General features: G+C 43.9%; 1 protein-coding gene across 6 annotated transcripts in view; it reads left to right on the forward strand.

The window, feature by feature from the left end:
* Nucleotides 1-8,391, forward strand: part of CFAP20DC (CFAP20 domain containing) — a 277,597-nt gene extending 269,206 nt beyond the window's left edge. For 3 of the 6 annotated variants that reach the window (XM_045289987.1, XM_045289989.1, XM_045289988.1), the window contains one exon: nt 7,788-8,391. In XM_045289987.1, coding sequence (XP_045145922.1) covers nt 7,788-7,900 — 113 coding nt within the window. In that variant the 3' untranslated portion in view covers nt 7,901-8,391. The remainder of the gene's footprint in view (nt 1-7,787) is intronic. The other 3 variants (XR_006680044.1, XM_045289992.1, XM_045289991.1) reach the window with 3 other exon arrangements.
* The last annotated feature ends 6,757 nt before the right edge of the window (nt 8,392-15,148 follow it).

The following is a 15,148-nucleotide window of genomic DNA, read 5'->3' on the forward strand; positions in this document are numbered from 1 at the left end:
CGCATCTTTGGGGCTCCAGTGGCCAATGCTTCAGAAGGAGATCTCCAGACCTTTCTTGAACCTGCAGCCTTTCCGTTAGCACTCAAGCAGCTGCTCCAGTGGCACCACCAAGGACTGCAGGTACTATATGCGGTCTGTTCTTAGGTGCATAGGAGTCCGCTCTGACTCACAGCGACCCTGTGTACCACAGAGGGGAATGCTGCCTGGTCCCGCCCCAGCCTCACAATTGCATTTGAGCCCATTGTGGCAGCACCTGTGTGTTTTCAGTTCCTCTCAACCTGAGGAACTCATCTCCCAGCGCTATACCAGATAATGTTCCACTGCTGCTCATAAAGTTTTCCATGGCTAAGCCCTCAGAAGTGGGCCACCTACCCCTTCTTTCTAGTCTGCTTTGTCTGGAAGCTCCACTGAAGCCTGTCCAGCAGGGCTGACCCTGCTGCTATTGGAAATACTGACGGCATAGCTTCCATCAGCATCGCAGCAACGTGCAAACCACCACAGTAGATGAACTGGCAGGGGGGTGGTGGAAGTGATACATAGCCGCCAGTTTTTCAAAGTGAGGGGTGTACTTATTTCCCAAAAGACACCTGAACTATAATCGGCAAATGTTATTTGCCTTCCAAAGCATAGCTCTCTAATAGAAGAAAATATCTTCTCATCTTTATTTTATTGTTGGCCATTTATCTTTCTCCCCCTGGAGAGCACATATTTGCTGAGACTCAGATTTCAGCAGTTCCCGCGGGCTCACCCAGATGTCGGGGCAAAGGGAGTTACGTTGGTGGGAGAGCCTGCAAGCACAGGTGTTCGCAGAATCTTATCTCCAATGTCATCTTTATTGATCGACCCTAACGCTGGCTGCGCCGCACAGTGATCCCTCACAATTGAATTGTTTAAACAACAGGCTATTGGTATGCACATAAAAATACAGTCAATCAGATCCCAGGATCTGTAAGGGAGAAAATGCATTAGCGGCTTTAAAAAAAAATCTCCACGACAGCATCAGAAAATTGAAAATCAAGGCAAGTGTCTTGATTGAGACATTTTTAAATCAGATAACTGGTCGGTCCCACACTGGTGTTGTTCAAGCTTGCAGGTTTTCTATTCTCTACAATTAGTGTGTGTTGGATGTAGGTCATTAAGCATTTGTACTAATTGACTTTCAGAGGGGATGTGGAGGGCTTCTGTACCAGAGCCCATCTCACGGGGAGGCCTCACCCTTGCCACGTTCCGCTGGGCTCCAATGCCTTTTCTTCTGTTCCTGCTCTTGCTGTTAGTCCATTTCAACATGAATGAGGCAGAAAGTTTGTAAATAGATTGTTCTCTGAAAGGTAATTTCATTTCACTGCAAATGGCTTTATTCTGTGGAGAAGAGTAAAAATGTAATTTGGACCCTTGTCCGGCTGCTCTTAGTCTGATAACAGAAAATGATTTCATTTGTTAATTTGCCCTTTTAGAGTTTCTGTAGCCAGCCTTTAAATAGAGCCACTTAGCATTTTGAGGGAAAACAAACTTGGCACTATCCAAGAATATAATTGAAAATTACCCCATCCCCATGCACAATAATTACCTTTTAAAACATTTTCCACTGCTTGACATCATAGTGGTAATTGCTTAATGATATTATAATTTCATTACGTAGAGATTACAGTGGCACAATGATGTAAGTTGGAGGCTTTGAAAATTAAGTTACATGAAAATAAAACCTTTTATACAAGTTTCGATGTAAAATTATGCATAATCTCACCCAATTTTTGTACAAATGTCATTGTTGGTGGGGGGGGTGTTATAATCCATCCATTTCAGGCTTCGGTACTAAAAGCCACCAAACCTGTCTTAGTCCCCATGATTATAATGCGTTAGCTTCCAGCTCTATAATGACACCTATTGGAACGAATGCGTTTATAGACCAGTTACGGCTCCAGTTTGTATGCATTATGTAGCAAAACCTGTACTCATGAATTGGCTCCACCTCGATCCCTTTGCAGTCGGGTAATAAAGACCTATGGCCCGTTACAACAGCTGTTTTCGTTTTGAAAGATTCCCAACTGCTTATAAAACGTATTGAGTTTTCTAATTTATTAGAAGCCGCTTTTAAAATATCTTTTAAAAATATCTTTGGAGAAGTTTAGGCACAGGATGAACTACACAGCTCTCTGCACTATAACTCTCTGTGTCTGAGTTCCCTGCCACATCTTCATGTGGTAAAACAGGAAATGGTAGTGGCAGGTACCTTAGACCACTGGTTCTCAACCTTCCTAATGCTGCGGCCCTTTAATACAGTTCCTCATGTTGTGGCGACCCCCAACCATAAAATTATTTTCCTTGCTACTTCAAAACTGTGATTTTGCAACTGTTATTAATCGGGCGACCCTGTGAAAGGGTCGTTCGACCTCCAAAGGGGTCACGACCCACAGCTTAAGAACCGTGCCTTAGACAGTTAGGAATTGTCATCATTTACCTCTGTGCAATGTTTTAACATTATAGCTGATGGGGAAAAAATCACTTCTCAGCCTTTTGGCTAAAATCAAGTATAGTATAGCTGATTAAAAATATTAGTTTCATTTGAGGAGTGGGAGGAATGCATGATTTAGATAGGAGAAGTGTTTTTATTTAAAAATTAATTCATCCTAGTGTCCTACATAAGACTAGCTGGATGTCAGTCCGCTTTTTCTTTTGGTAGCAGATCGAACGCCATTGGTAGGCCGAGAATAAGGTGTACATGGATAGATGGTGTGCGGCAGGAGTCTTCAGATGCTGACTCAAATCAGTGCATTGTATGATTCACTCTTGGGTCATATTAACAACTGACTTTTGGGCCAGTGGCCCGCAGCCTGACTGTCCAGCAGAGTCATCTGGAGGTACAGGTCACCCTCTGGAGATGAGGCTTCAGTTGGTCCAGAACGGGGCCTTGGCATGGCATGCTTGAAGCTCCTGGTTACCCTGGGTGACTCTAATGTGTAACTCGAATCAGGAACCGCTGCAGGAGACCAATGGAAATCATTTTTCTGACTCCACAATGGTTTCCTCTCCCCAGGAAGTGCTTCCCTGAGCATTTCCAGGGTCAGCCCTGTGGTCATCCACTCTTTCCGAGCTCTTACTTTTTTTTTAATCGTTTTATTAGGGACTCACACAACTCTTATCACAATCCATACATACATCAATTGTGTAAAGCACATTTGTACATTCATTACCCTCATCGTTCTCAATATATTTGCTCTCCACTTAAGCCCCCGGCATCAGTCCATGCTCATACTTAAAGGCCAGCCATTCTCCTGGCTTCCAACAGAATTGGCACATCTGGCCTCTAAATTGTTGTCTTCAGTCCTATTTTCCCATCCAAAGTCCAACGGTCTGTCCCCATCTGACATACCAGCATTGGTCCCATGGACTCATTTCCACCACACTGCCCACCTGGAAGATGAAGCTCCCTCTGCCAGCCTCCCATCTCTGCCCCTGCCACCACCACTCTCCTTGCTCACCCAGGCCACACCTGACAATCTGCATCTGCACTTCTGCCTCGTCTCTTTCTAGGCATTCAAATGGAGCTTCGAACATAGACTTGTTGAACGTCCAGACTGTCCTGAAACTTCACCTAAATTATGACAAAGTTCTCCGACTTGGCTACACTTTTATGTCCACCTGTTAAACAGTTCTTCCTTGAATTCTTGCTCAGGGGTCTTCCCTGGCTCCCTATTGCTTAGTATATGAAGTCTGAACTCCATTCCTGGTGCTGTAATGCCCTCTTCCTTGTTTCCGGAGCTCGCCAGCCCTCTCCACCCACTGACCAGAGCCGACTCCTCATTCTCCCATCACCCCCGTCACCTTCTCGCTGCTGACCTCTCCCATCAGGTCTTGTGCCTGAAAGGTCTGCTCCTCTTCTGTTTCTCCTAATTCTACCCCCTAGGATCCATTTCCGTGATGATGATATAACATTATAGCAGCAACCTTTACTGAGTGCTCACTGCATGTGTACTGAACGTTCGTCTATTGGTCTCCATAGGTGCCATAGCAGTTACACAATTAGTATCCTTCCTGTACCCACAGGGAAACTGAATCTCGGAGAGGGGAACTTTGCCAGTGTCTCATGACTGCAAAGTGGTATATTTGAGATCTAGACCCAGGTCTCTGTGCCTCTGTCGTGTAAATGTTTAACTACTTTTTGTCTTAACTGCCTGTTTCTTTGTACTTCAAGCTTTATCCGTCCATCTGTTCTGAATTCCCAAGGAAAAGGTTATAAACCTATAGCTCATGGCTTATTTTATTATTAACATTATCCTTATTACTCACAAGCTTCTTTTCAGCAATTCTGTGTGATTGATACATTTCACCAGTATCCAACTCCTTCTGCCACCAATTCCTGTGAAATAGGCATTATTGCTCCGGTTTGATGGATGAGGAAGCAGATATCCCTGTAGTGAACTAGCCTACCTGCTCCCCCACCCAGACAGTCATTCAGGTAGTAAAGAGCAGGCCTGGTGGGTGCTAGAGCCCCTGAATTTTCTTCAGCACCCTGCAGTCATGACTCCTTGGTCTGCAGCTTCCGCTGCTTGCGTGGGTGTGCGTCACATCCACATGTGTTGTGCACAGCTCAGTCACACAGCAGGCACAGACTACATACTTATTGACAAACTGGTTGTGTGCAGTTCTCTGAAGCAGCCTGAAGATCAAAGGGAAGATGGATTAAACATCCGCTCACGAAAGGCCTGCATGTCCGTCTGATGTGCAGAGAGACTCGTCCTAAAGAAGAGAGTGGCCTTTGAGAGGGGAAAAAACCACAGGGAAAGCTCAGCTGCTCCCACTTAGAGGAAGAAGCTGGTGAGGTGGGGAGCCGGCCCTAGAGGACTACTCTGAACACGACAGGAGAAAATAAAGGAAAGGCAGCCTGCCTTCTCTGAGCTCCTGTTCTTAATTAGACACTGTGCAGGGTGCTCAGGTCAGCCCCCACGATTAATGTGGTCGTTAGGAAGGTTGTGCCGTGCTGTAAACCACTGTGGCCAAGAGCCACAGAAACTCATCACAGACACCACAGGAACCATCTACACACTCCCACATGAATGATCATCCCAGCCCCGGCTTCCCCTTCCCCAGAGGACTCGTTCCATTTGCTGACCCACTGAAAGCTTCTAAAATTCTTCCTGTGCTGAGCCCAGATCGGATGCCCCGTAACACCCAGGGACTCACTTATTTTTGTCAGTAGTTTTGGGCATTTACCAAAAAAAATCACATTTGCTTTGCTCCCAAGCCTGACTTTTTACAATATAAGATCATTTTAAATGTTGCTACCCTTCCCAGTGTGTAAGCCCCTTTTATGTAATAGATTCCAATTGAACACATCCTGCCACCTTCTTAACAAACACGTGAAGCATGGTAGAAAGAACGCTGAATGGAGCTCCCCAACACTGCCTCTCACTCCCCAACACTGCCTCTCGCTCCCCAGCACTGCCTCTCACTCCCCAAGTGCCCTTAAATGGCAAGGTCGTTCCTGTTTCACAAAGCAGTGACGGTGAGATGAGCTACTGGCTGAGAAAGTACTTTCTATCCATCGGGGCTCCTGAGATATTAGTAAGCAAGGCAAAACAATATTCCTCTGTGATGCCCCACTCTGTAAGGCTGCTAGCCTGCTCTCCCAAGAGTCTTGGGAAATTCGTGTCTGCTTCCCTCACCACACGGCCCGGTCTTTGAAAACAAGGCCTGGCTGCTGCCATCCTTCCTGTCCCCTAGCTCAGTGCTTGGCACAGAGGAAGGTCGTGTTAAGTGTTTGCTGGTGCGTAGAAGAAGAAGGGTGGGCAGAGGAAGGGCTATAGGGCAGTTTCTTTCAGTCTTTTTTTATTAAATATATTTATTGCTGCAGGCATTTCCCAGTTATAAAGAGAATTATTGGGACAAGTACATGAGAATATAGAAAAAGGTCCCCCTCTATTCTCCATTTGCAGTATATCCCATAGTACTGACTAGAATAAACTATTTGTGTGGTACAGTTTCAAGTCCACACCTGGACCCTGTTTTGATTTGATAAAATAGCAGCACCTGGAGCATGGTATTGTTGAATGGGAATCAAGCCTGAGCACCTGCAAGTAGTTAAAGATGGGTCACACTTGCTGTCCTGGGTGCTCTCAGGATGCTATGAGGCTGGGCCACTTGGGGCTGTACAAAGAGACAAGAACTGTAAGAGAGGACTTATATGCAGTGAGAAGGGTGGGTTAGGTAGGTCTCAACACTTCCTGGGCAGTGGGTATTTTGAATAATTCTGCAGACTCTGTCCTGGGTTGTAGGACACCTGGCCTCAGGTGCTTAAGGTGAATGTATAGAGGCCCAGCAATGCGAGAGCCCAACAAAGGGAGCAATGGGAAAGTGGATGGAATCTGATGCTTAAGAAAGGGAACTGAACTAGCCTTTGGCCAGAGCCTCAAAATGATGTCAAGGAGCATTTGTGAAACATTACACTACAGACCCTCTCCCCTAGACTTTCTCCAGCTGGTCAATGTCCTGATAGTGCCCTGTGGCAGCTTGGTCCAATTTGACTGGGTTAAATGAAATCCTACCACCATCATTACCTCCCATTACTGGGCCGTGACACTGGGAGCATGGGCTTCATATATTATCCTTTATTCACTCTTTCCACGAACATTCCATATATATTAAACCTTTTATTGTGCCCCAAGCCCTATTCCCTGCCCCTGCTCCCTGTCAGAGACCCTCTGACACTGATTGTTGGTGGTCTTACCACCCAGGGGCATGGTTTTCATGATCCTTGGTAATCTGTCATAATGAAGAGAGCAGGAGTCCGTGGGTGATGCAAACATTTGAGCACGGCACTAACTGGTGGTTCGAACCCACCCACGGGTGCCTTGGAAAACAGGCCTGGCGATCTGCTCCTGAAAGTCCGCAGCCTTGAGAGCCCAGTGGGACAGCTCTATTCTGCACACATGGAGGCACCCTGAGTTGGAAATGGCTTGAGGGCAACAATGGAGAAGAGTGTTGTAACCATCCTCTCTCCCTGAGCCTACTCTAATCTTCTCCCTGACGGGGACTTTCAGAAAGATGCAGATGGGGCTCACTTTTCAGCTCATGCCTCTTTGTTGGAAACCATCAAACCTTGATGCCCGCATAGACCGTAGGATCTGAACCATCCATCTGACTGTCTCGAGGGAAAAAGCACTAAACCAGGCTTTGATTCCCAGCAAAGTTGACAGGTCTTCTTTCCACGAATAAAATTACAGACCTTGTGACATTGTGTTTCTAGATATGCTCTCCGCTTAATTATCTTCTGTTCCTAGATGACACTGTTATTTTAATTCACGTTTGTTTGGGGGTCATTTTAGGATCTGTGGTGGGAGTGGGGTGGAGGGAGGATGGATTCTTTCTTAGATCGTTTAATTGCTTTGCATTCTGTGTAGCCCTGGCTCTCAAATAGAGAACTGTCTGATGACTAAGTTGTGAAACATGCCCGAGGTTTCTCTTCATCGTAATGAGCAGAACTCCTGAGTCCTCTGACCTCTGCTTTCTTGTTTCTCCCCCTTGCCAGTCCTGAACAGCACATTTCTTTTATCCATCACACTAAAGCTGGCCCTGTGGTCATTGCACGCTTCTTCTCCATTTCATACCAATGACATGGTGTCTCATCTCGGCCACCACTCTCCTCCACGCCACTGTAAGCATTGTCCTCGAATACAGACACTCTCCAAGGAGCGGTGGTGACCCCCCTCCCTCGCCCTTTTCATGGTGCACCTGTAAGGATTCTGGGCCAGGCTGGCAGCTAACGTGTCTGTGGCGCCCCTTCCTCATAGGTGAAGAAGAGCTGAATGCGGACGAGGACGAAGAAGTGCTGACTCTGTTGTATGACCCGTGTCTGAACTGCTACTTTGACCCCCAGACTGGGAAATACTATGAGTTGGTATAATCCGTCCTTTCAGGATAAAGAAGGCTTGCCGCCGACCCCTCACCTGGAGCAGTCTGACACTTCAGCTCCCGTCACAGAAGGCACCACAGTGTGTGTGCTGGGCAGAGCTGTGGAATCTAAAGTCACCGAGAGAAATGAACTTTATTTTGTAAATAATGTTCCATGTTAAGAATGGCTGTGTTCTTTTTGTAGATGTGTGCGACCTTGAACCTGTGAGGAAATTCAATAACAAAGACAAGCTTTTAAGACTTTGAATTGATTCTTATGTGTTGGTTCTTTTCCTGCATATAAATTTTTTTTTCTTTCACATAATTGTATGTAAACAAATTAAGAGTTATTAATTCAATTTTTGCCAGTGTTAATCTGTAAATGATGGCTTGATATACAAGAAACAGAATGTATTCTTGTTTAAAATATATTTGGGTACCTTTTATTTTATTACATATTTGTATTAAAAATAAAGCCTGCTGGCCAAAAGAATACCTCCTAAATAGCCTCTTTTGATTCACCTCACTTTCTTTGCCAGAATACCCCTGGATGCCGCTTACCTTTCCTTAGACTGGCTGGAGAAGACACATTGGGAACGGGCTAGTTCATAACCACAAAGTATTGGCACGGGCCCCAATATTTCCACTTCGTTATAGTTGATGCAGAGTTTGCCAAAGATCACAACACTGTTAATCATTTAAGATGCTTGCCACTGTGGAGGTTTGGCGAGGTTGGGGGAATTTAACAATAAGGCATCCATTTGGAGGACACCTCACACATCTGACCCTTCTGTAACGTGAGCCCAGAGAAACCTGGGAGGCTTCTTTTTGATCTCGAAAGTTTGGTGAGTATAACTCTGCTTGCTACACAAAGCAGAAAAGAAGTGTGCTTCCCGCGTTCACCCAGGCGGCCTTGGATTGTGTGCCAAGTGCATTAATATTGAGCTTGAGGAAGAACTCACTATATTAGCTGGCACATTTTGTTATTTAATAAAGATTTTTTAATAAAGAAGAGTACCATTGGAAATGAAAAAGTATTCGTGTGCAGTTGGATTTAATGGGAGTACTGTAATTTCATTTAATGTTGCTTGATAGAAGAAATAAGAGCTCTTTTTATCAAGGTAGAGTTGGGCTCCTGTGTCAAGGATCATACATTATTTAGAACCATGTTTGTGTTTGATAAGCTTTTAATCCTGTTGTTCACAAAGTATACCTTTGTTATGAATTTTACTCCCAAGATCTTCATACTTATAAAATGAAAATGAGGAAGCAGGCCTTCACAAAGCACACAAAATAATGAAAGAGTTGGATGATCTTGATTATGACCTTGAAGGTTGGTGTAAGGCTTGGGCTTGTAATGAAATAATAACTTAGTGTCCCTGCGTTTGATAATCTCAATGCTATCCACACAAATAGGGGAGTTAATTAGAATAAGTAAGTTTGTATTATTAATACTTGTGTTTAGAAGTATCAAGAACATAATGACCTATCTTAAGTGGGGCTAGGGCTAAGGGGTAACTTATCTTAAGGATATCACCCCAAAGTAGAAGGCTACAAACTCTCAAAATAGATTTGAGTTGGAACCTTGAAAGCTATGAAGAATGTGTTGGAATTATAAGCAATAGACACCCTTGATCCAAATTCAAAGACATCTTGAACAATAACCCCAGTAAGAAAATGAATCAGGAAAATTCTGTATCTCCCTATGGTAGTAACTCACAGTTTGTCATGATAATGATCACCAAAATAACTGTTTCACCTTTTTTCTGTCCTTGGTTCTTTGCCCAAGCAGCCAGAGGCTGGTTGGCTTCACTTGCCCATCACGCCAGGAATACATAGAATAGGGCTGAGAAAGTTCCCGAGGAGAAGAAGGTACTGTTACCACAGAGGGAGGCCAGGCAGAAACAGGGTCTCTGCTACCCATCCCTGCTTCCTGTTGCCTGTGTGTCCTCTTCTCCCCACACTGACTCTCACCGCCCCCAACATTCTTGGGTGCTCAGTCTATCTCCCCGAACTCTCAGCCACACTCAAGTCCATACATCCAACTGATAGAAATGTAACTTCTCGGTTTTGATTTTAAACTCAACTTCAAATTATAACCAGAGTTGGGATTCCAGTGGCCTACTTTGATCCAACGGCCCCCAGAACCCTCCCCTGTGGGCAAGGAAGGAAGGCGGTTTTAGAGTTTCTTGTGAGTTGTGCAGACACGTTAAAGGGTATCATCATCCACCATGTACATTTGATTTGGCTTTTTTAAAAAGAGGTAGCTTCATTTTTGTTGTGCTTTTTTTCAGAACTGAAAATCGAAATGGAAGTTTGACATGGCCAATTTTAAACCAAAATGATGCAGCCAGTTTACTCATTGACTGGCTGTGCTTGCTCACTGTTCACAAATTTTGCCACATGGTCAAATCTCTTGGTCAGTTAATGAAATGAATCATGCCGAGGTTCGACCCTCTCAAAGAGTGGGATTTGATTAGTCTTGGGTGCAGTGTGGTTACATAAAGAAAGCCTCACTGCCATTGAGTGGGTATTGACTCATGATGCCCCTATAATTGGATAGCGTAGAACTGCCCATGTCAGTTTCCAAGACTAAAACTTTGTGGAAGTCTCATCGTTCTTGACTAAAACTTTGTGGAAGTCTCATCGTTCTTCAGCAGAGCAGCTGGTGGGTTTGAATCACTCACCTTGTGGTTAGCAGTTCAATGCATAATCCACCACACTACCAGTACTCCTGCCTGGTCACAGAGATTTTAAAATCCTTCACTGGCAATTCTGTTGCTCAATCAAAATTGAGACCCACAGATATAGAATAGATCCAATATGATGAGAGGGAAGTCATTTTACCTTATGGCATATGTACCATAGAAGAAGCATCTACCCTATGGATTTTCATTTTCGTGAACTCGAGTTCTGCTTTCTTAGGCACTGTATACCAAGCGTGGTAGTTACATCATCTCGTGTCAACTTGAGGGTATTATAAGTGAAGGGGTGGAGTCTAGCCCGTCAATCAGGTCAGAGTCTGATGACGCCTCCTTGTGGGTGTAGCCTTCTCAAGGATTCTGGGAACTTCCTGTCTTTTTCCCTGGAGGTAGGCCACACTCTCTCTCTGCTTCACCTTTCCTGTCATTCAGACACTCAGAGCTGAAGGAGTTACATGCAGACCTGGGCCAATGCTGAGATACTTCCACCGGCATTGGATCCACAAGACTTTTCACCCACCGGCCTGTGATATTCCTGCATTTAGCATCATTGCATGTTCTGCATGAGTCTGAAGAGGAATTTATGGACTAGTACCAGACATATGGGCTAATATTAGACTTCAGGACCTGATCTGGACTGAGCTGGGGTGTTTTCTCAATGCACAATTGCTCTTTTATGTAAAGTTCTTTCTTATACTTTTATATGAGTGGCTCTGGACTTGTTTCTGTAGTAAACTGGTCTAATACACCAAGCATTTATAGAACTATTGCAAATGCCTGCTGGGAAAAAATTGCTTGAATTCAATATGGAAATACAATTTAAAATAATTTGGTATCAATTTTGAGTGAGACTCAGAACAGCTTCTTGTTCCATACGGTTCAGGATACAAGTGACTTTAAGTCATGAATCTCTAAATTAGTCTTTAATTTACAGCCCAGTTCATGGCAATTATGGAAAAACAACTGTCAACTGACGTGGCATCAGATCAATGATTGTTTCCCTAAAAACTAAAAGTTCTCCCTCTCCAATTAATGGAAACTTACTTTCTATTTAAGGAAAATACTGGACTGACATTTGCAAAATACAGAGACACTTTGCAAAATAATATGCCCTGTTGTATTTCTCCAGATTTTTAGATTAGTTTTCTCTAAATCAGTCATTTCAAACATGTCTCTATTTTTTTAAGTTTCCACTGTTTAATAGCCAAGAATAGTATAGACACAGAATGTACAACCTGAATGACAATTAATTAAAGTAGATAACTAATTTTAAAGCTGCCCTTTGGCTTTAATTAAAGATCTAGCTGCTAAAGGTTTCTGGACTGTTCTTATTAAAAAAAGAAGAAGAAAACTGGAATGCCAACAAGAACAGAACCAAAACCAGGTTGACAGCAGGCCACATCCTATAACTCCCAGTCTTCAATCAAAGCGGCCTGAAGTATGAGAATCAAGGCCTGCCTATCCCCTTATGGTTGTGTGCTAGGATTTATAGTTCAAGTGTCATTCAGTGTGCATTTCTGAAAAGTTAAGTCAGAATCTTTATGTTGCAAATCCTATTTTCTTTCCCCTTTTTCCTATTACAGTAGCTGAGATAGAATCTTCTGATTGGTCCTAGAGAGGACAATCAAGATCGTTCTACTAGACTCTCGGGTTTCGCAATTGAGAAAAAGTGCGAATAGGACTAGGAAGATAATTTTCAAAAAAGTTAAAAGGGGAGAGTGGAATCATGCCCCTGCTTAGATTATATTATTCTGTTCTGTTCCCATAAGGATTTTCAGTCTTGGAAACCCACAGGGGCAGGTCTCTGCTGTCCTGTAGGGTCACTGTGAGTTGGAATTGACCCAATAGCAATGAGTGGCAGCTCCCAAAGAGAAAGGTTTATCATCTTTCCGTTCTGTTCTATAGAGGCACCTTTAGACTCAATGGCAACGGGTAGTCAGCTGGTTGGTTGGGTTGGTTTTATTTATGTGCATGGATCGGATGGGGGTTGCAGGGGCTGCCCAACTACTTCATAGACCTCTGGTCATCACATACCGAGATTGTGCTGCAGACTCACTTTCCCTCCGAAGCAACGTTTGCTAAAACCGGAGTCTTAGGAGCGTTTGGGTCACCCAAGATGCAGAAATGTTCTTTCTCGTGTTTTAAATTCTATAAATTCACCACTCTAAGTAATACAGTTTATGTATAACAAAGGATAAATCTAAATTAAAAGTCATTCATCATGGATTACAGAGCACTACATCTCAATGACTATTTCGGTTCTGGTTTGCATGGCTTTAGTGTCATTTAGAATCACATTAAGTCAAAAATAATTTGACTTATACGAATTAAATGACCAATGAACACGGGCCACAGATAACACTAATTTTTACTGCTGACATATTCTTCTGTAGTTAATCATCTGTAATCCTGTGAAGCATTACAGAAGTGAAGTGTGGGAAATGGTATTGATTGGTTTTCATCAGCCAACTTATCATTGTCAGTGTTTGTGCTGAACCTGGCAAGATTTAAGCACATAAACTTGCTCCTAATTGTAATAAGTATTGCCGATATTTTAACCAGTTTATCTCTAATTTGCTTTCGTGGACACTTCCAAAGGCATAGGATGCAGGCTCATGGGAACTGAGGCAAGCACAATCATCATAATTGGAGTGTATTTAGCTTAAGAAATCCAGAAAGGGAAGCGACACTGTTTATTTCTCATAGTATGCCATTTGAAAGTATAATTTTTACTTATGATGTAGTTTTAATAACCCATAAATAAACCGTGAATGAAGTTAAAATCACCAGAAATTTTCTTTATGGCTTACCAAAACCAAGGTTATGTTAGTTAAAGAAAATCAATAATGTCACCCTTTGTGCTATAGCAAAGTGTGGTGAAGAAATCAGATGGTACCTAGCGTCTTAAAGGCTTGTCTTACCCAGAGGATGTACACTGGTACAGATAGGAACTGAAAATACAGGGAATCCTGGGCGGATGAGCCCTACAGGACCAGTGGTGTGAGTGGCGAAACAGGGAGGGTAAAGGGAGAGTGGGTAGGAAAGAGGGAACCGATTACAAGGAACTATATGTGACCTCCTCCCTGGGGGACGGACAACCGAAAAGTGGGTGAAGGGAGACGTCGGACAGGGCAAGATATGACAAAATACCAATTTATAAACTATCAAGGGCTCATGAGGGAGGGGGGAGCGGGGAGGGAAGGGAAAAATGAGGACCTAATGTCGGGGGTTTAAGTGGAGAGAAAATGTTTTGAGAATGATGTACAAATGCTCTTTACACAATTGATGTGTGTAGGGATTGCGATAACAGTTGTATGAGCCCCTAATAAAATGTTTTTAAAAAAAAGGCTTGTCTTACAACAAGCAGCCATATAAGTCAGAAGTCAGCTAAATCCACATGGAAGAAGCACATCAGCCCATTGCTCCAGTTGTTAGATCAGGAAAACTAAGAAGTAAGGGGGCCACTATTGGAAAGCTGGGTGCTAGATATTGAATCCTAGTGAATGACAGTCTGTGAATCAGATCTCCCCTTGTGATTTTCACCTATGTAGTGATTCAAGGGCTTGCTACAGTGCTCTAAGATCATTGAGTCTAACCACAGGTTCTCCTAATCCCTCCCCAGGCCCAGTGAAATGGCATCTGCCACCCCTTGCACCCAAGATCCAAGACCTTCCAGAGTTCAGTAATTTCCCCAGATTGCTGTCTAAGGATGGTTGTAATCCCAGACCCATGGAGAGCCTCCAAAAACTAGTTACAATAACTCCCACTGAAGCTCCACTCTGCTCCCTTCTTCACTCATGCGTTTGTAGGCTTTGCACCTCCCTTCCCTTCCAGGAACAACGCAACCACATTGGCCACCCCTTTTTCCCTTCTCCCCAGTTCCTTTCATGCATGGCCTGCCAAGTGTGGGTAATGATACATAATTAGATACTAAATTGCTGCAATCAGAGGGCTACTGGGCTATTTACCCTCCGCAGAGCACTGATCCCAAGAGCACAGCCTACAGAGCCATTCAGAAGAGATCTGGGAGAGAGCCAGGAGGGAGCCTCTCTCTCTCTCCCCGTCTCCACTGGTGCATTTGCAGGTTTTACATCTCCCTTCCCCACCCAGGAACAGAGTGCCACATCAGCAACCCCTTTCCCTGTCTCCCCAGCTCCAAGGACAGCCTACGGAGCTGTGCAGCAGTGAGCTGGGAGTAGCCCAGGAGGGCAGTTGGGAGACAGCATACCCAGTGAGTCCCAAACCCACTTGGCCAATCTAATCCCCCTTTAATGGGGGGCAGCGCAGTGCATCCCAAACCCCAGGACACCGTACAAGCCCCTTAAAAACAATGCTTAAACCTGTTTACTCCAAGACTGTATTGTTTTTTTGTAACATTTAATCCAAGCCACCAGAACCCTGGTTCATTAACAAAGCTTTAACATAAAAAAACAGGAAAGCCACCAAAAGCAAAAGTCAGATTTAACCAGTTTGGTGCTTGACAAACACTCTGAAAGATGGTTAAAAGACCACACAACAGTAATACAGCCTTCCACATAAGACACCCGCCTGCTGAATAG

The sequence above is a fragment of the Echinops telfairi genome, unplaced genomic scaffold (assembly GCF_000313985.2).
Source record: "Echinops telfairi isolate 266 unplaced genomic scaffold, ASM31398v2 ScPeMD7_31;HRSCAF=116, whole genome shotgun sequence".
Taxonomy (NCBI): domain Eukaryota; kingdom Metazoa; phylum Chordata; class Mammalia; order Afrosoricida; family Tenrecidae; genus Echinops; species Echinops telfairi.